Source organism: Saccopteryx leptura, chromosome 2 (assembly GCF_036850995.1).
Source record: "Saccopteryx leptura isolate mSacLep1 chromosome 2, mSacLep1_pri_phased_curated, whole genome shotgun sequence".
Classification (NCBI taxonomy): Eukaryota; Metazoa; Chordata; class Mammalia; order Chiroptera; family Emballonuridae; genus Saccopteryx; species Saccopteryx leptura.
Genome location: NC_089504.1, coordinates 257,443,973 through 257,469,836, shown reverse-complemented (window position 1 = coordinate 257,469,836; position 25,864 = coordinate 257,443,973). Strand labels below are relative to the sequence as shown.

The 25,864-nt window shown below is 43.5% G+C and overlaps 1 protein-coding gene across 4 annotated transcripts in view; it reads right to left on the bottom strand.

The window, feature by feature from the left end:
- The window catches only part of DNM3 (dynamin 3), a 457,675-nt gene that overhangs the window by 372,605 nt on the left and 59,206 nt on the right, over nucleotides 1–25,864 (bottom strand). For all 4 annotated transcript variants that reach the window (XM_066371511.1, XM_066371509.1, XM_066371510.1 and 1 more), the window contains exon 2: nucleotides 20,702–20,775. In XM_066371511.1, the coding sequence (XP_066227608.1) occupies nucleotides 20,702–20,775 (74 nt within the window). The remainder of the gene's footprint in view (nucleotides 1–20,701; nucleotides 20,776–25,864) is intronic.

Sequence of the window (25,864 nt, the reverse complement as noted above, 5' to 3'; positions counted from 1 at the left end):
GAAGGGCAGAGCGTCGCCCCCTGGTGGGCATGCCTGGTGGATCCCGGTCGGGCGCATGCGGGAGTCTGTCTGCCTCCCCGTTTCCAACTTCAGAAAAATACAAAAACAAAAACAAAAAAACACAAAAGTTCTGATCTGAAACTCCTCCATACTATGGTTTTTTTCCACTCAATTTGCATCTACATTAATGCTTAGCTACAATAGTCACCAACTATCTCAATAGGAATTTCATTAATAGAAAACTCTCTTACAAAAACACCTCCCTTAAACGGGGCTCTAATATGGAGATAATCACTTTTACAAAAAAAGATAAAAATATAGGATATAGGCATTGAATAAAGAACAATCAGCGAAAAATATATGATCCATAGATCACCTTGCTTGAAAAACAAGTACCCTCATTTTAGAGGGCCCTCAAACGGGACTCTATGGCAGGGACCACAATGAAAAATGCAATCTCCCTAACAACGTTAATACATTGCTGCCTGATCCTCCAAATGTCGTCTTACTAAAAAGATGATTTGAATATAGGCTCTGTTACTTGATCACCCCTCTCAGTTTCATAACATGAGAAGAACCAAAATGCCTGCATCCTTCCTCTTTCCACCCGGACGTCTCTGCAATCACCCCTAAAGTCAAGTCGGTTTCCCTGGAGAAGGCTCAGCCCTACACAACCTTCCGTAGTCGAGAGCATGATTGATCGAGACTGTGAAGTCAGACATGTGAAGGTTCTGCTTGCTGGACAGTCGTTGACCTTCCGCCTCGGTGCCCTCTGCCGTGAGCAGTGCCTCTTCCCTAGGCTGCCGTGAGGACAAGAGCATGCTGCCGGCTTCTTCCACACAAGTCCTCCCCACGGCTAGTTATACAGGCCCAGCAGGTCCGTGTCACACCGGAGAGAAAATGAATGAAAGCATTTGCCACATATTCTGCTCACAAAAATTAGGGGATATTTTATCGCTTCATATTCATTTTGAAATATCTCCTAATTTTTGTGAGCAGTCTAGTAAACCCTTCATTTAAAAATACTCAAAAAATTTTTAAATAAATATGGAACAGCTCATTTAGGAAGCAGAGGTCTTAGGTTCAGAGAGGTTAAATACGTTGCCACACAGCTAGAAGGCAGCAGTCCAGGATTTACTACATCCAGACGTAGTGGCTCCGAGGACGATCCGTGGACCACCCCACGCCGACTGTGTCTCGTGACTTCACGCGCTCCCCTCCTCCAGCGTCGGGTTCTCAGCTTCCACAGCATCTTTGCTCTTGAGAGTTCCTTCTTTCCACCTGCCACCACCCTCCAACGACCACTGTGGGCATTTCTCCAGGCCCAGGAATCACATGTGCTACTCTCTTCACCATGTTCACAGTACCTGAGGCTCAGGAACCTCTCCCCATAAATATGCAAATTTACATACACACAGAATTCTCAGTATAATTTTAGGGTATTCATAGATAATTCTGTTCAACCCTCTGCCTCACCGGAATATGTGCTTAAAGCACAGAGCATACCTCCTCCCGCACGGAAGACACTCAATAAATGGTCTGTGTCATTATCATGAGTCTAATCAGTGCCCATCAAAATAGGACCCTACGCAAGTGTCTTTTCCAATGAACTATTTCTTTAACCACTGTGCAATACTATTTTCCTCTGGATTTCTTAGGGCTCTGTCAATATACTACCCGTGCGGTTTTCACGGGTAGAAAGCACCTTAAAGATTCTCTATCCAAAGGAACATGACTACTCATGTAGCATGCCTTCCACTTTCCACGGCATAGCAACTACGTGTTACATCTTGTCAGCATGTTCAGACACAGGGATGGTCTCTTCTCCATCTTTGACTTAACATTCCTTGAGGATTCAGGAATGATGAAAAGAATTAATTGGTGAATGAAGAAGTCCAAATTAAAGCTTAACTACTAGTCACTATTTTCCAAAGACTCGTGAGGCCTTGAATGTCTCTTTTAGTATTTTAGAACATCCAGCATTTTTTTCCCCTCATCGGCATGAAGCTGCACGACAGAGCAAAATCTTTCCTGCGCAGATCTCTTGGGGCTCTTTCTACAAGCCAGCGCCTCGCCTTCCGGTCCAGTCTGTTGTTAGGCACTAGCTCGGGATAAGACCCTCGAGAGAATGCTATGCTCTCCAGACGTCATTTTAGTAAGAAGTATAATACCACAAAAATATTATATTTGCAGCCTCCCAATACCTGTTTCTGGCTTTTGTGATAAGGTTTTCGATCTCCTTGGTGAGCCAGCCTTCAATTACACATTGTGCTTCTCGGGTTTCAGAACTGAGACTGTTTTCCACTCTGTAACATAATATATTCTTTTAACCCAGGACTTGAGTTTTCTAGCATACAAAGATCTATTTAAGTATTAAGGAACCATTACTACTCTGGGGTGCACAAAATATTAACGATAATTCACATCTTTTTAAAAAATTGATTTGAGAGAGAGGGAAGGAGAGAGACTGAGAGAAAGAAACATTGATTTGCTGTTCCACTTATTTGTGCATTCACTGGTTGATTCTTATATGTGCCCTGCCGGGGGATTGAACCCGCAACTTTGGAGTATGGAGACAACACTCCATCAATGCCAAGTGAAGGCAGCCCTTGTCATCTCTCACCTGGGCACCTTACGCCCTGAGTGTCGTGCTGTGTGATCTCCCCTCCCTGTCATCACTGCACTCTATTCAACATGTAGGGCTGGCTGCACCATCCCTGTCCAACACCTTTGAGGGCTTTCCGCTGTCCCCAGTCCCCATCCGCACCCCTGCCACACTCACACAAACACTATACACTCCAGCCACCTCACTGTGTTCCTCACCTCTAGGCTTTTGCTCCAACTCCCTTCCAGGAATAGCTCACCCCTTCTCTGGATTCTTCCAAACACACAGACACCTCCGCAAACATTCACACACACACATGCAAAAGCTATGCACACACGCCCCTCTATCTGGCTCGCTGAGAGTCAGTGGAAGCATCTCTTCAACAGGAAGTTTTCCTTTGATGCTACCCATGTCCCTCTCCTGTCACCTGACATTAGGTATGTGGCGGTGGTTATTGTTGTGGGTGATAGCAGCTTTATCATTTCCTTGGCCACATTGTGCTACGGTCTGAGGGTTCCTACAGGTCCAAGACTATCTTGTATTCATCTCTGACTCCTCTGTCTGCCACAGAGCCTGAAACATACGGTGCACTCCGCATATACTGGTTGGAGGGCAGTGAGTTCTTCTGTAATTTTAGAGTATTCATAGATAATTCTGTTCAACCCTCTGCCTCACCAGAATATGTGTTTAAAGCACGGAGCATACCTCCTCCCACACGGAAGACACTCAATAAATGGTCTTTGTCTTTATCATGAGTCTAATCGGTGCCCATCACCTTAAAGTAGCACCTTACTTTAGAAAATGACATTCTTTGTGAAATGATCAGATTTATCATGCTTTATAAATGGAAACTTGTCAAATATTCTAAAGTAGAGCTGTGCTCATAGCTGCCATGCCATTAAGTAATTCATTAACCAACGTATTCATGCAAGACAACACTTGGATGGTAACTCCTCCCTGCCTAAGAGGTAACACTCACCCAGCAACTCCCCGACTCATAAGAGAGTAAGCGCTCAGAGCCCACCCCCTCCGGAACTGAAGGATGAAGGCTGCTATTACATGGGAATGCTACCCATATAAGTACATTACTTCAATTGTTTTTTGTTTGTTTGTTTGTTTTTTGTTTTTATTTTAACATGCTGAGCCAGGTGCTTAAAAAAGAGACGATCCATTTGAGCTGTTCTAACAGAACTTCTCTACCTTCGAATTGTGGCGACACTGAGTGAGCTAAATACCCCTAATTAAAACAGAACCGCTTAGCATCACGGCGCTGTAATTCACTAACTCTGCTGAGAACGTATTTTTAGCTCTCTCGGGAAAAATTGCATAACGTGCTTCTGCCCCAGTTTCCTCAATCCTACTTCTCCTACTCAAAATGCCACAAACTGAAAATGTGTGAAGAATCGGCCATCTTTGTTTTTCACTGGTACAATGTACTAGCATTTTCTGGATTCGTCCCGAGGGCTGAACCTCCCCTTGTCACAATGAGCAAGTGCGCTAATTGAAATGGAAGGTGATCAGATACAAAATTTCACCGCCCCCAGAGGGAACAGCACTGCCACCAAGAGAATACTAAGCAGCACAGTGACTTAAGAGCATTGGAGGTGACAGTCCCTGTGCTCTCTTAAGAGGATTTCATTTTCCATTTCTGTCACCAGGGAGTAACACTAGACACCCAGAAATCAAAGGAGGTTGAGACATGTGTGAGGGGGGAGTGAGGTCCTTTGCTACTTCAGAATGTCCCAGACCCTGGTTCTGACAAGCTCTGTCACCCCCCACTCCCAGTGAGGTAAGATGGGAGGTTCATTCCAGCCAGAGAAGGAACAGTGAGCAAGTTCAGAAAAGAGAGTCAGGACCCAAAATCATCTCAACAGGCTGCAATCATCCATGAAATATGACAAAAGAAATGTACTATCATAATCAATGTAAAGTCCTGCTCTTAAGTCAATAAGATCCAGGCAAAGTGCAAAAGAGATCTGGCAGTTATAGTGGACAGCAAGATCAACATATCCCTGTAGCAACGTATCCCTGCCCCCAAACCAGTGTGCTCTAGAGCTGCATTCATTGCAAGGCGAAGCCCAAAACACGGGAGGCAAGCACCCCTCCAAGCCATGGGCCAGTGCAGCCCGCAGGCGCTGCGTGCCGCAAGGTCTGGGGCGTCAGGCCTCCACAGCCTTCCTGACGAAGGGAAACGCATGGAAAGGGATGGTGTCCACAACAAGCCTCACCCCACACTTTCCTAAAGAAAATGAAAACAGAACCTTTACAGGGGTCCCATGCTTTTTATTCCGAAACTATTTCTTTCAGAACCACATCTCTTGTCAGCATCGTTCCTGGTTATTAGCATTCCTCTAAGTTAAATTTAAGAAAAATGAGGAAGCAGAAAGGTATTGTGAATAAAAATAAAGAATTGCGTATCAGGGATACTGAGTGCTTTCCTAAGTTCTCGTCTGTTGAAAGGTCAGGTAACTGGTATCATTATTGAAAGTGCAAGATAATTTGCCTAATCTTCTAGAACCATAAATAATTATCACCACTGAAGGTGTAAATATAGCATTTAGTTACAAAGGAAAAAATAACAGCCAAGTGTGGGGCCTATAGATAACTGCAAATAACACATTCAGCTGGCATACAATGTTTGAAAGAAATACCATATTTCCCCACGTATAAGATGACCCCATGTATAAGATGCACCTTAATTTGGGGGCCCAAAATGTGGGGGGGAAAATTTATTACATAAAGCTATTGAACTCAAGTTTTATTGATCATAGAATTCATACTCCTCAACAAGCATGAAAAAGTGGGAAATGCAAGTAAAACATCTACAACCACTGTATAAGACACACCCAGTTTTTAGACCCCAAATTTTTCGGAAAAGTTTGCATCTTTTTCCATGGGGAAATACGGTACATCTTCCAAAACTATGAAGGCATAAACATAGATATCTGCGTCTAATACAAACTAAAGAAAAGACTATCTCCTCTATGGCAACTTTTATTTGGTGGGAATCTGAATGTTTTAAAGCTCTGAATTCCTTCTTTCCAAAAAAAAAACACAAAAAAACCCAAAAAACTATTATATAAATGTCTACGGGAATCAGCCATTTCTTACCAAAAGCCATAATAACTACCTCTCTAAATGAAAGAATAAAACAAAATAAAGAGAAAAGTACTTTATTATTTTTGTTTGTTTGTTTGTTTGTTTGTATTTTTCCGAAGCTAGAAACAGGGAGAGACAGTCAGACAGACTCCTGCATGCGCCCGACCAGGATCCACCCAGTACGCCCACCAGGGGGCGATGCTCTGCCCACCAGGGGGTGATGCTCTGCCCCTCCGGGGCGTCGCTCTGCCACAACCAGAGCCACTCTAGCGCCTGGGGCAGAGGCCAAGGAGCCATCCCCAGCGCCCGGGCCATCTTTGCTCCAATGGAGCCTTGGCTGCGGGAGGGGAAGAGAGAGACAGAGAGGAAGGAGATGGGGAGGGGTGGAGAAGCAGATGGGCGCTTCTCCTGTGTGCCCTGGCCGGGAATCGAACCCGGGACTTCTACACGCCAGGCCGATGCTCTACCACTGAGCCAACCGGCCAGGGCCAAGTACTTTATTCTTATGTTGGCAATAAAATCAGAACCTTTAATGACGAGGAATGGAAGTTATAGCTCCCTCTGAGAAAAGAATCATGATCTGAAAACGTAGAGACGTAGCCCTCTTCCGGTCGTAGAACGTCCCTTGCCTTCTAAGGCAGCAAAGGAGCAATTGGGTAGGTCATCTGATGATTCATATTACAAAGTAACTCTCTTCAAAATAGCCAATGGATTTCCTGGTCTCTCCATTTAAGTTCCATGGACCAAATTTTACGTCATTAGCTTTTCATGGAATACAATTGTACACCGTATTTTCACCCACTAAAGTTTAGACTGGGTGGGATCTCACAAGTCCTTGGATTCAGCCTTCGGAGGGGATGGAGAGAGACCCACCCATTCATTCAAAAGCATATAAATAAATGACAACCATATTACAGGAGCTCGTAGGTGCTGGGCATAAAATATAGCGGCCTCTGCCCTCAAGGAGCTCACTGAATACTAGATGAGACAGCTAAACACCGAGCCACGGAACAATGTGATGGGCATCACCAGAGAAGTCTATGCTGGGGGCCATGGAATATAAGGAGAGGCACAGATAATTAAGGGGAGGAGGAGGCGGGAGGAGGCTTGTGGCAGGGGTGGCATCTGAGCTGAAGGTCACGAGAACAGAAGTGTGTCAGGAAGAGAGGACGACAGAAGGGACTCCAGACAGAGAACACAGCCTGAGAAATGCCATGCCTACTGTTGCTAAAATAGAAGGTTGACTGAATAACACAAAAGAAAAGGAGACTGGGAAGATAGACTCGAACTCTGAGGGCTGAGGGGGGTAAATACTAATACCTAAGCAGTTGTAAATGATCTGTTTATACTTTAGGCAAAACACATGCCCACTGCTCTGAGCTTGTATTGTTGTAAGTCTTCCAGACGAGATTCTTGAACTGTTTTTCTTTACACAGGACACCGCCCTGCTCAGAAATCTACAATGGCTTTCTGCCTTGCATCACAAAATCCCAAACTCCCTACTGAGTTTCCAATGTTCTCACTAACCTGGCCTCGCCCTGTACAGAGTCAATCTCATCACCAGCGTGGAAGGAGAGGTCTGCCGCTGTCTCTGGGGTATTCCGCCCTCCAGACCTAACTAGAACTCGGTCTCTCTGCCTGCAAACCACCCAGCCTGCCCTTTCTTTATCTGAGGTCTGTCAGATCCCAGCCTCTGCTGCACCTTGTCCAACGACTCTTCCTCCCTGATCTCCTTCATGGCACTGATCTCCTGCAGCCTAGCACTGAATTGTCAGTGCTGCCTGTGTATCCCACTACAGAAGCTATGGCATTATGCCTGACCTGTGGTGGCACAGTGAATAAAGCATCGACCTGGAAATGCTGAGGTTGCCGGTTCGAAACCCTGGGCTTGCCTGGTCAAGGCACATATGGGAGTTGATGCTTCCAGCTCCTCCCCACCTTCTCTCTCTGTCTCTCTCTCCTCTTTCTCTCCCTCTCTGTCTCTCTCTCTCCCTTTCTCTCTCCTCTCTAAAATGAATAAATAAAATTTAAAAAAAAAAAAAGAAGCTATGGTTTCTACGTCAACCATATGTCCCCCAGGCCGGGCAAGTACTGGGCAAACTACACAAGACCTATGTATGTGGTGATATGTCAAATAAACAGAGAGTCCCGGCTGGCATGGGGAACAGAAAACACATTTTTAATCTTTTTTGTAAAAGCACGAAAATCTTTTTTTTAATAATATATGGTGTTAGATGGGTACTAGAGTTCTCCAGGTGATCACTTTTGTTATATTGATATAAATGTCTAGTCACGGGGCTATACACCTGCCACTAATACCACATGTCATAATAAGTATGAAAATCTCGAGTCTTGTATACTAGCTTTAGAGGACATCCAATTTTTCAGGATATTAATGTCATCCTTCCACTTAGGCATCGCTGCGTGGTACAACAGGACATATGGGGCACAAGAAGGCCTTTCTGAAGGGAGACCGCACAGTCTGGCCAGACGGAAGGCAGAACTGCTTCCGGAGGCTACAGCCTCAGGGCTCGGTGTCAGCATGCAGTACTGTGCTCAGGACATCTCATTTCAGAGAACTGAAGACCAACTACCCTCTTTACCAGCCAAGGTCACCTGGTAAATCAGCAAGACCATTAACTGACACCGAGTTTTGCTGCCTAAGCAGAAAAGGCTACTTCTTCACAAACCTGGGTATTCGGAAATGTATTTCTTCATAAGTAAGTTAACACTTCGGTGCCCATTAGCACGTTTCAGGAACAGAAAGGCACGCAGACAACAAATGAGGCTTTTCAGGTGCGAAGCATTGCCTGTGAACTATTTCAGAGTTCAGCCTCTATTATACTTGAGCCGCAGATAACCAAGTAGGCACCAAGTCCCACATTCATCAAAACAGGCAGAGAGGTGAGATCTGCAACACTTCCCTGCCTTGATCAAGACTGGGTTTGTTTGTTTGTTTGTTTTTCAGAGTAGTGGTCATGTTTTAAGTAAAAGCAGAATAGCACATCAATCACCAGGATCATTACCCCCGATAGAGAACCACCATGTCTTATTCTTTGAACTAAAGATTCAGCAAATATGATTCTAGTAGAACTTACAGTGTCTTTGTGGAAAGTGTGTAGGTAATTAGTCACATCATGGTTATTACCTAATGTCTTTGGGAAACAGCACATAAATCAAAGCGTGAGCAGGATGGGACGGCACATCCTCCTGTCCCCGAACCCCTAAATAAGCAACAGTCTCTATATATGAGACGAGGCCACAAACTCAGAGCAATTGGGTAGATGGACACGTGATATCTTTAACAGCTTTACTGAGATGTAACTGATATACAATTGTATTAGTCAAGATTCTCCAGAGAAACAACCAATAAGATAGAGATGGATGTGTAGAAAGGATTTATTATGAGGAATAGGCTCACACCACCATGGAAGTTGGAAAGTACCATCTGTGAGCAGTTTTCGGGAGTGGCTGCAGCATTTTACACTAGACTCCAACAGTGGACGGGAGCCCCAGACCCTCTAGGTCCCTGTCAGCACCCTGTACAGTCAGTCTTCATCACTCCGCACATTCTACTGGGTGTGTAATGACGGTGTCTTCTGTTCGTAATGGCATTTCCCTACTAAGGATGCTGAGCATCTTTCCATGTGCTTATTCGCCATCCCTCCTCCTGCCTCCAGGGACAGCGCCACCCTGCACTCCACCCTGGGTAAACCACAGGTCCTCGTCCCTGGACGGAGAGCCCAAGCCTCACATTTCTATTCACACATTCAGTACCACCAGATGAAGTACTGGTAGGACTTCAGTGTACTTCTATTACTGGTACAATTAGCAATATCTTACAATATTTACAATATATTCCACAACTTCCCATATTAATAATTTATTTTAAGCCAGAGAGAGAAACAGACAGAGAGAAACAGACAGGAAGAGAGACAGATGAGAAGCATCAACTTATAGTTGTGTCACTTTAGTAGTTCATTGATTGCTTTCTCATATGTGCCTTGACTGGGGGGCTCCAGTCAAGCTAGTGACCCCTTCTCAAGCCAGCAACCTTGGGCTTCAAGCCAGCAATCTTTAGGCTCAAGCCAACCACCATGGGGTCATGTCTATGATCCCACACTCAAGCCGGCCATCCCACACTCAAGCTGGATGAGCCCATGCTCAAGCCAGTGACCTCAGGGTTTCAAACCTAGGCCCTCAGCGTCCCAGGTTGATAATCTATCCACTGTGCCACTGCCTAGTCAGGCTCCCATACTAATAATTTATGAATGGGCAGCTATTTATTTCATGAGATCAGTAAATTCTTAAAGTTTCTCTATAATTAAAAAAATTAAGTGATTTGAGTTTCTAAGTAACTTTAATCCTCTCTCTCTCTCTCTCTTTCTCTCTCTTTCTCTTTAGGTAAGAGGAAGGAAGATAGTGAGACAGACTCCCAGATGTGCCCTGAATGGGATGGGGATCCAGGTGGCAACCCCTGTCTGGGGCCGATACTCAAGTACCAAGCTATTTTTAGTGCCTGAAGCTGACACTCTAGGACCAACCGAGCTATCCTCAGTGCCCAGGGCCATGCTTGAACCAGTCAAGCCACTGTCTGTGGGAAGGGAAGAGGGAAAGAAGGGGGAGAAGAAGGGCAGAGAAGCAGATGGGCGCTTCTCCTGTGTACCCTGATCAGAAATTGAACCCGGGACGTCCACATGCCGGGCTGACACTCTAACCACTGAGCTACTGGCAAGGGCCTGCTTTTCTTTTCCAAAAAGAAAAATAATAATAGTAATAATGATAATCTCTTAAATATAAAAATCAGATAAAATCTAAGTGAGGCTGCTATAGTTTTACTTCCTAATACACCTAAACAAATTACATAATTGAGGAAGTCACATAATATGCATTCTTTCAGAGCTCTTAAATGTCTGAATACTAGGAAGTAGAATAGTTTTCATAACTGAGTCGTAGTTGACAAATCTTGACCTTACTACTTCCTTTATCTGGATTCTGCTGTAAACACAGGAGTCGCTTGGTGTTTTGGTCAGATTACCATTAGGAATCCGGCTCCTTCAGGAAACTCATCTGTTTGAGGAAGTCTGTGGACAGGGCTCCCTGCAGGACCCGGGACGCTCAGGGCTGTTTCCGTTGGCTCCGCTTCTGTCAACTATCCGTGTCATCAGTGGAGAGCGACCTTCCTTTTTCTCTCCAGAAGTGATCTCATCAGTGAGGCGCTCACGCAGATAGGAACTTACACACACAACACGGACATTTTCACCTTGGTGTCAGGCATTTGCCAGTTCACCACATTACCCGTCCATACCCAAACACCAAGAACCCTAAAAAATCAACACGACACTATAATTGGGCACTCGAATAAAGAAATACCAGAATTCTTAGCCCAGCTGATTCTTACAACATGTCAGTATAAACTTCTCCCACTTCCCTTATCCATTATAAATTATCACCTCGATTAAAAATTTAGTGAGACTGCTTAAATTGTCAGGTCGGCAGCAATTTACCCATAAAAAAATATTTTTTTTGCTTGTGTAATGCACAAATGCTTCTCCAAATGTTGTCAAATACGTTATTTTACTGCTCTAAAATGTTGTGTTTGTTTCATCAGCTGTCAAACAGATGGAGATGCTGTCTGCTCGCTACAAGAAGAATGTTTTAAAGATTAGAAATAATTTATAAAGCACTGAACTTACTGAAGATGAAATTACCTTAAGGCGCTAACGTTGGGGAGAAGTGTGGCTGGCGCCACTCAGGTGGTAGAATGTTAAGAGCTTAAAAAAGCTCCAACAGGCTGAAGACAAACAGGTTAACAAAAGGTTCAACTAGTACAGATTAATCTCTATCATGTAAGGATTCTCATTTTCTGCTGTTAAAATGGGAAGACCTTTGGGATGTAAACACTTGAAACTGTATCAGTTACTTGTATCTGAGTGTAAATGAATTTATCCAATGCTCCTAGAAAGGCTTTCCAGGTGCTAAGAGGACACAAAATTCAGGCTCCTAGGAGAGATGAGATAAACACAAGGAGGAAAAAATGAACACAGATATAGCATGTTGAGACAAAAAAACAACAACAACAAAAAAGCAAAACCCAATTTAATTTCCTTGACTACTTTATTGTGTTATCTTAGATAAATCTTAAAATTCTACATAAACACTAAGTTATTGTTACTAACAGACCTACAATTATTGATCAACTTTTGAAAGTAAAGTCAAATAAAAGAGGTCAGGATTTCCTATGAAATACTGATTTTACTCATCCTGTTATCATGAAATTAAAAACATCGAAACGATGAGTAATACTTTTCAAAATAGTGAAGCTCATCCTGACCTGTGGTGGCACAGTGGATAAAGTGTTGACCTAGAATGCTGAGGTTGCTGGTTCGAAACCCTGGGCTTGCCTGGTCATGGCATATATGGGAGTTGATGCTTCCTGCTACTCCTCCACCACCCTTTCTCTTTCTCTCTCTCTCTTTCCATCTCTCCTCTCTAAAATGGATAAGTAAAATATTTTAAAAATGTATTTACTATATATTTTAAAAACAAATAGCTAAGTTCAGTCAAATAAGGAGTCTTTCTGGGTAAGATACTACACATCTCTGTCCCCAACATACATACACACAAAACCCACTCTGATAAATTAATCTAAAAACAGCAGAGCACACACATGCATGTACACACACACACACAGGTGCTATTCATTACAATTCTTTTGAAGCTGAGGATGAGGCTAGAGGCATAAAGAGAAGAAATGAAATCTTAATCCAAAGGCAGCCCCTTGCACCACAGGAAAGAGCCCCACCTGGCGAAACAGCTCTTACAGGAGAAGAGAGAAGGTGCTCCTAAACTGTTGAATAAGTATCCTTTATGCATTTACTTTCACGAACACCCAAATTTACCAATCTCAATAGGATAGACATAGAATAATTTAAAATTTTATGTAAAAGGCTAACAAAAATTTAGACAATAATAAACAATTGAGACATCTCAAGATTGTGCCCATCTTGTAAATCAAGAGACTGCACTATATTTAAGTGCACTTATACTTACTCTGCACCCTGCACCTATAGTTGGTCAAGGAAAGCCCACACGGAATCTAATACTGACACTGGTAGACATGCACATAGCAAAATAAAACTGTTAAACTAATACAAGGGCGAGAGTCAGAAACAGCATGGGCATGTCAGGAGAAGAGGGTTTTGACAAAGAATGAGAGGAACAAGAGCATGGAGATATTTAAAATGAAAATCGCAACTGACATGCCTTAGGTTTGAGACCCTCCGAAGGACAGAAAGTCTCAGACTGCTTTTGCCATATGGGCCGCAAATCACATTACTTGTAAAGTACTGCATGGCCCCAAACTCCTACCTAACGGAACAATAAAGACTGAAGTCAAGTGAGAGCGACAATTCCATCCAGGTCTGTGATTTATGCAGAGGTTAAAAAAATACTAGATGTCTTTAAATATTAGACAAAATAAAGCAACAGGAAAACAACTGAAAAAACATCATATGCAGGACACAAACTGGCAACTTCTCTGTTGTGTGGCACAGTGTGAGCATTCAAAATCTGTTGCATGAATGAATGAATGAATGAATGAATGAATGAATGAATGAAAGAAAAAACATGAGGATAAAAATTTAGCCAACATACACTTTGGGAAAACAATGAGAAGAAATTCCACCTGACTCACAGGAGACTGTTATTAAATGAACACAAGCACCTGAAAAGTACTTAATGTGAGTTTAGTTCCCATTATAAACTAAACACCTTTGGTTAATACAAAACCGCCATGGTAAGCCAGCAGAGTAGCTCAACTTGGGTCTGTTAGGATGCTGTTTGGACAACGGAAAAACCGGTCTCTTAACCTTGTAGGCTATCTAGCCTTCAACAGATGAGATGACCTGTCCTGCCCTGCTGGTCAAATGCATACTAACATCAGAGTTTCGTGGAGGATGAGGATGCAGGCTGTGGCAGTGGGACAGATAGAGGCCCCACAGAGGGGGAGAGGGCAGAGAAAACGCATTCCAGGCTATTCCGACTCAGCCAATCCCTGAGATCTACAGTTCCTGTTAGAAGCCCAAGAAGAAATGATGAGAGTGGAAGGGGAGGGTAGGAAGTTAACTGCTAGCTGACTACAGCCAAGGGCATGATGTCTAACAAGCCTATTCATTGGACACTAAAAATCACATCTTCTCTGCTCAGATCAAAGTCGATAGCAACAACTCCACAGCCTGTCTTTCAATCCTCTTCAATATCAGTTATTTCAAGACAACCCATTTCTTTTTTAAAATTGGCAGCAGGGAGAGGGATAGAAAGAAAGTGAAGTCCCCAAATGAAGGAATTTGATATCTCTGTTCCATCTAACCTCTTTAAGCAGACATAATTCTGGAGCAGACATTAGATGGACCAAAAAGATGGAAGGTCAGAGAAATATAAATTTTGGGTTGGAAACTCAAGGCGGATACAAGCTTCAATACCTTTTCAAAATAAAGACATAAATGAATGAATAAATAAATAAATAAATAAAATAGAGACAAATTATCACCAACACAAGTCATCTTAACCTCACACTCAGGAGTGGTAAGTTCATTGAAAATATTATTTCTTCATTTCCTTTCAGGACAAATATAATACCTTTAATTCAATAATTTCCTTCCTAAACAGAAATGTATTTGGTGTTCAAGGGCAGTCATCTAACTGTGAAGAAATAAAACTTGGGTCAGGTTCACTCAGAATAGTTTCTAGACTATTCTCAAAATTTTGAGAGTTGAGCGACAGTTACTCTGCACTTTGTATTGGAAGGTACATAATTGAGCGACTGAAAATTCCAAGTCTATTAATAAATGTATACTCAATTTTAAAGCTAAGAAAAAAATAGCAACAAAAAAACATGGTGAAAATAAGTTTCAGAATGTTGTCAAAAGAAAGAAAAGATAGAAAGGTGAGAGACAGAAAACTAGAAAGAATAAAGACTAACCAAGTATAAAATAGAAACAAGTTGAATTTCTTCAGTTATGCGAATGTTAAAAGAGCAGTTACCTGAAAAAGAAACCAGATCTAAAGTAGGTCTGGATGAAAGTCACAGATAGCACAGACTACCTTTTTCCTCTCAAAAACAAGCTTTATAAGAATCCTGAAAGAAAATCGTTCTGACCTCTCAATGAAATAGATTATAAGTGTGGGAATATTTGTACAGTCTTACCTTAATACATGTAAGCAACCTCTACATCTCTATCCATTTAATGTGAAGGTTGTCCCAGCTGGGACCTTGGGAAGTTCAGTTCGTTATTACATCACGTCCGATACTCGAGGAATAGTAACCTCAAGCATCCACCAGAGAGATGGATCCCTTCCACACTAGCGACCTTCAAACCTCCTGGAAAACCCAACAACCTACTGTCCAACTCCCCCACCAAATATCGTTTAATGTATTTTTTGAGAGTTATATTTTCCTGAATTAAAATGATATGCTTGGTAACTATGTGACATTCCGTAAGGTCAATGGGAACTCCTGGAATTTATCGGCAATGGAGGGAGACTCCAGCTCTGAGAGATGAGTGGATACACACTTGTTGTTATGAATATTTCACCTGGATGGTTTGTCCTCTACCTGGGAGTTTAGTTTGCTACCTAACAACAAAACTAGAGGTTATCAGAATCTCAATCTCTGACAGTCCATGGAGATCCTCAGCTATACGTATATCAAAGCATTGCATTGCACACCTTAAACTTACACAATGTTCTATGTTAATTATATCTAAATAAAGCTGGGGTACAACAGCTGGGGGTAAGGGGGAAAGATTCTCAGGCTCTTGAAATGCCTGGGCCCAGTGTGCTGGAGCCCAAGCTAAACGCCCGGGCAGCAGCAGGGAATCCACGTCAGCCTTGAATGACGACCGGCTCTGGTCAAAACACAGGGTGTGGACTGCATAAAGGCTCCATGAGCAAATATTTAGACAACATTTTAAATGATAGGTAATTCCTCAACAAAAATAGCTATTAAAAAGAAGAAAGAGCCTGACCAGGTGGTGGCACAGTGGATAGAGCGAGCATCAGACTGGGATGCAGAGGACCCAGGTTCGAAACCCCAAGGTCACCGGCTTGAGCACAGGTTCATCCTACTTGAGCACAGGCTCAGCAGCTTGAGCGTGGGATCGTAGACATGACCTCATGGTCACTGGCTTGAGCCCAAAGGTCACTGGCTTTGAAGCCCAAGGTTGCTGGCTTGAGTCCAAGGTCTCTGGCTTGAGCAAGGGGTCATTCACTCTGCTGTAGCCACCACCCCTGCAGTCAAGGCACATATGAGAAAGCAATCAATGAACAACTAAGGAGCCGTAATGAAGAAATGATGCTTCTTATCTCTCTCCCTTCCTGTCTGCCTGTCCCTATCTATCCCTTTCTCTGTCTCTCTCACTGTCTCTGTCACACAAAAAAAAAAAAAAAGAGGAGGAAAGGAACCCAGAAAAAGGAGAGAGAACAACCATGAAAGAATTACATAGATGAAACATTATGAGTGTTTCCAACAGTGTGACTCTGAGACCAACAGCTTTAGAGAATATTTTACTTGGCCAGAGTCCTTTAAAATGCAGCAACCTGGACCCTACGCCAGACCTACTGAGCCATAACTTCTGCAGGTGATGCTCAGGAATCTTACGCACATGAAAATTTCAAAATAAGTATATCTAAGGGACTTTAAAGTATGATTCTGTGCTCCGTGTGGTAACCTCCCAGTTGGTGGAAAGCAATCAGGAGGCAGCACTGGACCAGAACAAGGTCAAAGCTGTAGTTAAGAAAGAATGTTTCCAGAATCACATTTGTTTTTGCCATGAGGTTAACTTGTAACAAATGAAAAGAAAATAAACATTGAGTCCCTTACAAAAACACAGACCATCACACTTAAAATATCAATTTTAATTACATGCAGATATTTAAATGTAAAACAAAATGAGATCTGTAGTTTTAAAATATGTCCAATGTTGTTACTCAAAATAAGACTTGAATGTTTTCACTAACAAGTCTCAGTCTAATCTATGAGTGTAGAAAAAAATGTCCTGGTCATTGTACATAAATCAGGATTTAAAGTCTTAACTAAATTGACAAACTTCTTTAAGTGCCCCCCCCCCCCCGAAAAGGTGACGTTTTTCTCTAAAAATCCCCTGACTGGTATAGGAGAAAGCAATCTCCTCTAAGACCATTCGCTCTGTCCCACACGGTCTCACAAGGCCCTCCGTGCTGATGTGAGGGCCCGGTGTGCACCTCCTTGCTCAGAACCCGGTGAATCGTCAATCTCACCAGTCTCGCCACTCTCAGCCCTGCTACCTGGCCTGTCTCCGCCCCAACCTATGACTGATCCAGAGCCTCCAGCATGAGTCTTCTAACACTGAGCATCTTCATTAAAATGGTCATTTATAGGAACTCCCTCAAGGACCCAAAATACCAACCAGGAACCATGCCCTAATACATGACAAGTCAGATGTAACTTTCAAAACGTGGACACACGTGACACTGTGCAGTAAATGCAATTCCAACACGGGAGAAGAGATTTCAATGAATGAGTCACGTATTTGACAGGCGTGAAAGGGGGCAGCTGCAAGGGTCTCCTTTACCAAGAACTTCCGTGACTTGAACAATTACCTTCAGTTTACCCATTTCGTAATTTGACTTTTAACATCTTCGTTTCTCACACTAATGTCACTGACAGAAAGGAGAGTGAGGCAGTGGAACCGCATCTAGAGAATCATTTTAACATCGTAAAGTTCTCCAGGAGATAAAACCACTTGTCCTTCCCCATGACTTCTGGCTGCACTTTTGTAAGTCCTTAACAGTGACTTCTACTGCAAACCAGTAACTTGGATTCTGGTGTCTTAAGAAACCACCTGTCCTTCGGGGGAACAAGGCATCTCGAATTCCCAGTGGACGCCTCTGACAGCAGCGACACTTTCAGCACACCCAGTAGCTTGTCTCAAGTATTACACTCTGATGTGTTTGCCTTCTCTCTGATGTGCCATTTAATCAGCGCACAACAGGATCAGTGTCAAGTGGGAGGGACCCAGTGGGGTGCTGGTAAGTGTGTAACAGCTGGCACCCTAAGGGGAAAAGAGTCCTGGTATGTAGCATTTGCCAATTTACATACTCTAAATATGCCCACCATGGCTAACCCGAAGCTACCGAAGCAACAGCCATGATGTCACTGGATACCGAGATGGAACGAGGGGTGTACCATTGGATCTTGGACGCTGGCCCACACCAGTGACCACACGGCACTGGTGGAAGCCCCAATGCACTGAAAACTGTCCCTTGGTCTTACCAACCCAAGCCTCTAGTCACACAAGAGACGGTTCTCTCAGAGCAAAAAGAAAATGAGCCTCGTTCTCGGCTGGCATTAGAGAGAGTGGAGTGCTAAGATACAAAGGCCCCAGTCTGGGGTTCCTGCATGATTGTGGGGAACTCAAGTTTCCCCTGAGGGAAGAATTTCTAGTCCCCTCTGCATGAGAAGAGAGGTGGGGGAGAAATACGATCCTCACGAATTAATGGAAGCACTAGAAGAATGGTAGGGGCCTAGGAGGGACACAACCAGGAGACTGTGGGCAAGGGTGCGAGGAAGAAGCATGTGATGTGCCTTCTGAAAAGAACTCAACGTGTACGAGAAATTTTCCCACATCAACACCCCCAAAAAAAATCCCCTCTGCAAAGGGGATTATTCATACTCTGTTCTAAATAAGGCTCTTCTCTCAGCCATCTCAATATCTGCATGGTAAGTATTTGTTGAACAAATTAAGAAATGCAGATGAAATGATTCTATAACTAGATGCCCAAGGGAAGCAATTAAAAATATTTTAATCTGTCAAAGGTAGAGTAAATTAAAAATTTAAAAGTAAAAAGAGCAACTCTTACACAGATCAGCAATGAGGAATTAGAAAATATAGTAGAGCCTGACCAGGCAGAAGCGCAGTGGATAGAGTGTCGGGCTGGGATGTGGAAGACCCGGGTTTGAAACCCAAGGTTGCCGGCCTAAATGAGGGCTCACCAGCTTGAGCGCAGGGTCACTGGTTTGAGTGTGGGATCACAGACAGACCCCAAGGTTGCTGGCTTGAGCCCAAAGGTCACTGGCTTTAAGCCTAAGGTCGCCAGCTTGAGTGCAGGCTCACCAGCTTGAGTGTGGGCTCACCAGCTTAAGCATGGGTTCACCAGCTTGAATGCGGGGTCGCTGGCTTGAGTGTGGGATCATAAACATGACCTCATGGTCACTGGCTTGAGCGTGGGATCATTAACATGACCTCATGGTCAGTGGCTTGAGCCAAAGGTCGCTGGCTTGAAGCCCAAAGTTGCTGGCTTGAGCCCAAGGTCGCTGGCTTGAGCAAGAGGTCACTCACTGTACTGTAGCCCCCAGTCAAGGTACATTTGAGAAAGCAGTCAATGAAAAACTAAGGTGCTGCAACAAAGAATTAATGCTTGTCATCTCTCTGCCTTCCGGTCTATCTGTCCCTATCTGTCCCTCTCTCTGACTCTCTCTCTGTCAAGAAAGGAAAGAAAGAAAGAGAGAAAGAAAGAGAGAGAGAGAGAGAGAGAGAGAGAAAGAAAGAGAGGGAGGAAAGGAGGGAGGGAGGGAGGGAGGGAGGGAAGGAAGGAAGGAAGGAAGGAAGGAAGGAAGGAAGGAAGGAAGGAAGGAAGGAAGGAAGGAAGGAAGGAAGGAAAGAAGGAAAGAAGAAAAGAAGGAAAGAAGGAAAGAAGGAAAGGGAAAGAGAGAAAAAATTATATAATGGAGAAAAATTCTATTCAAATCACAAAGTTAACAAAAAACAAATAGAAATTTCCTAACTAGGAATGTGTGGACACTATATTAAAGACCATCAGCCCTGGCCGGTTGGCTCAGCGGTAGAGCGTCGGCCTAGCGTGCGGAGGACCTGGGTTCGATTCCCGGCCAGGGCACACAGGAGAAGCGCCCATTTGCTTCTCCACCCCTCCGCCGTGCTTTCCTCTCTGTCTCTCTCTTCCCCTCCTGCAGCCAAGGCTCCATTGGAGCAAAGATGGCCCGGGCGCTGGGGATGGCTCTGTGGCCTCTGCCTAAGGCGCTAGAGTGGCTCTGGTCGCAACATTGCGACACCCAGGATGGGCAGAGCATCACCCCCTGGTGGGCAGAGCGTCGCCCCATGGTGGGCGTGCCGGGTGGATCCTGGTCGGGCGCATGCGGGAGTCTGTCTGACTGTCTCTCCCTGTTTCCAGCTTCAGAAAAATGAAAAAAAATAAAAATTAAAATTAAAAATAAATAAATAAATAAAAAGAACTGTAAAAAGAAATAAAAAGTACTAAATATTTAGTTTTAGTTAAACGTACATGTCTAGTTTTACAACCATAAAGATTAAAATTTCTATACATTAAAAATAATATAACGAGACTATAAATCCCCAGAAAGGCAGTGGCTGGTTCCAGCCGAGTCACAAAAGAAGAAATATAAACATCAAATAAGCACACAAAAAATATTTCAACATCACCAGTTGCTAAGAAATAAAAATGAAAACGAAGTTATCATAGTGTACTCCTAAAACGGACAATCGCACAGCCCATCAGATAGATGCAGATATGGAAATAAATATAGAAAGACACATACTTATGCATACAAATATTAGATAGATGTTGAATTACTTTTTTTTAAATTCCCAAACACACACACACACACACACACACACACACTCACACACAGAGGAAGGAAGTAGGTGTATTAGTGGTTATGCTGTACTGTAGTTATATAGATGAATCACAATGATAAAATATTTTCTAAGTGTTTATAAATCTATATGCAAACAAAGTTTTCCATTTGATGTAATCAAAGGACTTAAAACAACAATGAAGGAGGGAGCATTTGGAGAGAAATCCATGCAGCTACCCATGCAAAGTGATCACAAAAACATTTCCGTGGCTACAACCCAACACCCAGAAATGGAGACACCAGGTATATGAGATGTCCATGTGGCAAACATCCGCATTCCTTACCTGCTTTGGAAGTAATGAGCTGTAGAACAAGAGGCCGTCTCGTTACGATGCCTGACCCTCGAGGAAGAAAGTCCCTATAAAAAAAAAGGAGGAGAAGAAATAACAGATTGGAATTCTGATAACATACATTTATAAATCAAGTTCCAGAATAATTCCCCTAATGACCAACTTTTCAGTGTATCACATGTCTACAGACTGCCAGATCCATCTTATAAAAGAAGCCCTTGCAAAAAGTAAAAATAAATAAATAAAGGGGCAAGACCTTTACACTGAATATTGATCCATGTACTCCATACTGATGACCTTGCTGTAGTACACTATTCTTTTCTATTGCTGGACTTAATAAAAGTTTACATTAAATTACTGCGTGCCATCACTTAATTTTTATTGTCAGAGAATCAGCATTAACAAAGACATTTGATGTGATGCAGAAATCCTTAAACTTTTTTTTTTTTTAATAGCTGGAAACGGGAAGAGATAGTCAGACAGACTCCCGCATGCGCCGGACCGGGATCCACCCGGCACGCCCACCAGGGGGTGATGCTCTGCCCCTCCAGGGAGTCGCTCTGCCGCGACTAGAGCCACTCTAGCGCCTGGGGCAGAGGCCAAAAAGCCATCCCCAGCGCCTGGGCCATTCTTGCTCCAATGGAGCCTTGGCTGCAGGAGGGGAAGAGAGAGACAGAGAGGAAAGCACAGCAGAGGGGTGGAGAAGCAAATGGGCGCTTCTCCTGTGTGCCCTGGCCGGGAATCGAACCCGGGTCCCCTGCATGCCAGGCCGACGCTCTACCGCTGAGCCAACCGGCCAGGGCCCAGAAATCCTTAAACTTTTTGATCATTAAAATAATTCAGTGCTTCATTGAACTTCAAGATCAATGATTGTACCATCAAACACTGACCATCACAAGAAGTACATTAGGCTGTATCTTCTAAATATCCTGACATTTTTCTCCAATAAGATCACATGTAAAATATGGTATCAAGTGGAGATAAATGTTGTGTTTGTAGAAATTAACAGCAAAAAATAGATACTGCAATGCAAGTTTTGTTTGTTCTCACTCCTGATAAATGGGAGTTTTTAATAAAGACTGTGTTTAAACGGCACATAACTATACACTACTAGACCAAAAAGAGTGCAGCAAAGGAAGCATTATATAATCCCATCTGCAGTGCCACATAAATCACTCTGACTCTGCAAGGTCAAAGCCGACTTAATAAACGTGCCTATCCCGATCTTTAAACCCATTCAAAATGCCTCGCTACTTTTTGAAAAACCACTATGTTTAAAATCACAGAATTCTATTCAAAATAAATCTCTAGCTCAAAGCCAGTGTTTCTCAAAAAGTGATTCCAGGACCACCAGAATGTGTTCTAACTACAGATGCCCCCACCCATCCTGCACTGACAGCTTCAGAAGGTCCAGGGCAGGGGTGTGGCCTCTGCACCCTTCCATCAGCTCCAGGGGGTGCGGATGCTCTCCGGGTGTGAGAAGCACTGGCCTCATGTGGGACCGTGCTACTCAACAATTCTGTGGGCAGTAATCGCAGCGGACATACTGAGCGCTCTGCAGGAACCTGGCAGAACAGAGCTTCAACACAGATGGGATTCACTGCACAGCCGCCTGTGAAATGAGGTGAGGGCCGGTGTGCATGCCACTAAACCCCTTCAGCTGAACTGCTACCTCACCTGGAGAGCCACAGAGAGAAAAGCAAGCAAGATTCCTCTGATGACACTTTACCTTGCGAGCACTCGTGTGAAGTTGAACAGAGGAAAAAGTACGGAACAGCCTCTTCACTAAGTCAGTGCCTGGACTCCTTAACTCCAAGGGCTAAGCCCATTTTGAATGTCACATTCTAACACTGAGGCTACAGACTTCCTTGCTTTAAAAAATGCCACCTGAAATAAAGATCATTTATTCATAAGCCTACCCAGGTGGTGGTGCAGTGGACAGAGCATCGGACTGGGATGCAGAGGACCTAGGTTCGAAACCCCAAGGTTGCCAGCTTGAGCACGGGCTCATCTGGTTTGAGCAAGGCTCACCAGCTTGAGCCCAAGGTCGCTGGCTCAAGCAAGGAGTTACTAGGTCTGCTGAAGGCCCGCAGTCAAGGCACATATGAGAAAGCAATCAATGAACAACTAAGGTGCCACAAAAAAGAATTGATGTTTCTCATCTCTCTTCTTTCCTGTCAGTCTGTCCCTATCAGTCCCTCTCTCTGTCTCTGTATAAATAAATAAATAAGTAAGTAAATAAATAAATAAATCACCAAGGAACTAAGAAGTGCCAGGGAGATGCCGTGGGTCCTGCCCACGTGGACACCAGGAGTCTGAAATCCAACGGGAAGAGGAGGGTAGATGAGCTACTCTGGTCAGGAAGGAGAGACTGAGGCTCTCCTTTTTAAAATCTCTAAATCCATGTAACTTAATACTCTTTTCATGTTCTCCAAGAACCATAACAGAATATTTGCTAGTTCAGATGGTTTCTAGAATCATTTTAAATTTAATCAAAATGAACAGAGCATCTATTTTGTGCCTAGAACCAAAAAGGAAGAAGTTAATTTGATAATCAAGTAAATAAAGAAGCAGAAGACGGAAAAAAAAACCCTCCAGAAAAAAGAACAGGGACATGTGTTTGAGCTACTGGGACCACATATGAGGTTTCAGGCTGCAGAATTGCCAGTGAGAAATACACAGGTCTTAATGTCATTTAACAATTCAATAAAATATTTTCTTTAAAGGGGGGTGTAGAGAAGAAAAAATGGCAAAAGAGAAGGAAGAGGGGAAAAAAGGAAGCTTAGTTATATAATACTCTTGTGCTGGGATCTGTTTCAAACCCATGCTCATGGCCATATATTTGTAACCCCTTTGAACATCAGTAAAGCAAAACAGACTCTAGCAAACATTTTAAATAACAAATAACTAGCATGTGTTTGGATGAAAAGAAAGCCCACAGATACGTCTAGTTCTTGACTTGCTTACTAAGTAAACAGAATTTTAAAGTAAAAAGAATAAACAGATCCAGACATCCAGGCCCTGTCTAACTAACTCTCACTACAGGTCTCTTCATGGCTATCATTAATCCGCCCAAAGTCAAAAGATTAAGGAACCAAATCTTGCCATTTGGAAATCTCCCCTGACTTCACAGGACCATTGAAAGCGCAACAGAACACAAGAGGATTTCTCTTCTGAAGGGTCAGCAGTTCATCTGCCACCCTGGAGACACTTGTCCTGAATCCAGCAGCGGGGACCCCGTGCCCAGCACACTCCTGCCATGATAGCTGAGGGGTGAACCCTCCAATGAGACACAGAGAATCTGGCTTTCGGTCCCAGCCCTACCGCTGAGTGGGCAAAATTCTCTCCAAACCAGTGTTTCTTTTGCTACTAAACCAAGAGAATCCTGAGGATCAAAGGAAATGCAACATATGGCAACTTTTTTTTAAAAAACCCACGTACCATAGAAAAACGTAGTCCTGTTGTTACTATCATTGCTATAATATAGCCACAGTACATTTTCCCTGATAGGATAGCAATCTCTTATCGGAAAAACAAACAAACAGAACTATGTCCCTACCAGCAATATGCTAACATTTCATGAATGGAGTTTGGAGTTGGGGGCCTCAGACCCCACCTGAATGTCCCTTGGTGCTGAATAGCCCCCTGGGTTTAGAAAGCTCAGCCACCGCTCCCTGCCAGCAGGGGGTCAAGGTGCTGACACAGTCATAAATAATTCAGTCACCGCTGAGTACCATCATCCCTTTGAACTGTTATGTCCTGGGCAAAGGTGGCTGGTTTTCTCCCGTAAGTATTCTTGATGAGACAATTACCTTGCTGATCTATCGCAGAAAAAATCTAGGCTTCAGTATTATTTTGCATTTAAACTAAATATATTCTCTGTTCAGGGTCCAATACATACATACAAAAAGAAAATTTGCATGCCCGTTCCCTGCGAGGAGGACCTTCCAGGTGAAGAGTGATAACAGCAATCTGAAGACTGGCTGTTCCTAAACAGACATTCTGTCTTGCAAACACCCTACTCATGAGTAAACTGCAGATTTCAAGGCAGGGCGAGTACTTTTCTCTCTAGGTCACAAGGCAGCTACAACTCAAATGCTTTTCTTCTTTCTCAATCCACCCCAAAAATAGCATTATTCTGCACAGTCTGACCAGCTGGTGTTCAGCCAGAAAGTCAGTGTTCCTTCATGGCTTCCTGACTCCTGCACGAAAGCAGAGAACAAATCCCAGGCTTTGGTCTAAGAAGCATCTTGATGATATTTCTTATTGGCTCTTCCAGGAACTCAGTTACCAAGAAATGTTATTATTGCTCCACTAGGAAATGACTGACCTGTGGAAGCCTAAAATAGGAAAGCACGTTTGCTGTGCCAACAGAGCCAAAAGCAATTTCCCCCTCAGCGCAAATAAAGTAACGACAGGGACATTTTTCTTTTAATATATATAAATGATCATTACCAGATGACCTGCTCAAGAAATAAATGTTTAACACCTGCCCCAGACTAAACACAAGAGTTGCATAAATCATACTCTCCAAGAAGTTAATTTGTGTAGCTGATTCATTCAAAGATATATAAGCTTAGCCTTAGGAGAGAGTGACATGCAAATGATTACAACAAGCTCCTGAAGTGTTGACACAGAGAATAATCTATTCGGCTGGGGGGATTAGCCAGGAACTATTTCAGAGAGACATGGGTAGGAGGCGGCGTTCCACGGTATTTCAGGGTGTGCAAAGACACGGAAGGCCACGGCGGCACAGAGCATCCAGGGACTGAATATAAAGGGAGGTCAGACCGAGGGGGAGGAGAGTCTGAGAAAGGGGAGGGAGGTGGCGTAGACCCAGAGGACTTCACCTGTGCTGCTTTGCTTCCTGGGAGAATAAGAAGGCACTGAAGGGTTTTATGTGATCAGATCTGCATTTCAGAAAAATCACTGAGGGACTACAGAGACCGTCAAACAAGGGAAAGACCAAAGACAGACTAGTCACTAACCAGGGCAGGTCACTGGAGAAGGAGGTGATAAAGGTTCAGTCCCAGGCAGTAATGGTGGGGATGGAGAGAAGGCAGAGAGAACAGCCACTTGGCAGGACTTAGTGACTGCGCGCGGGCTGTGGAAGGCAGTGATGCGGAGCACAAGACCCTTCTCACACTGTGGTTTGGG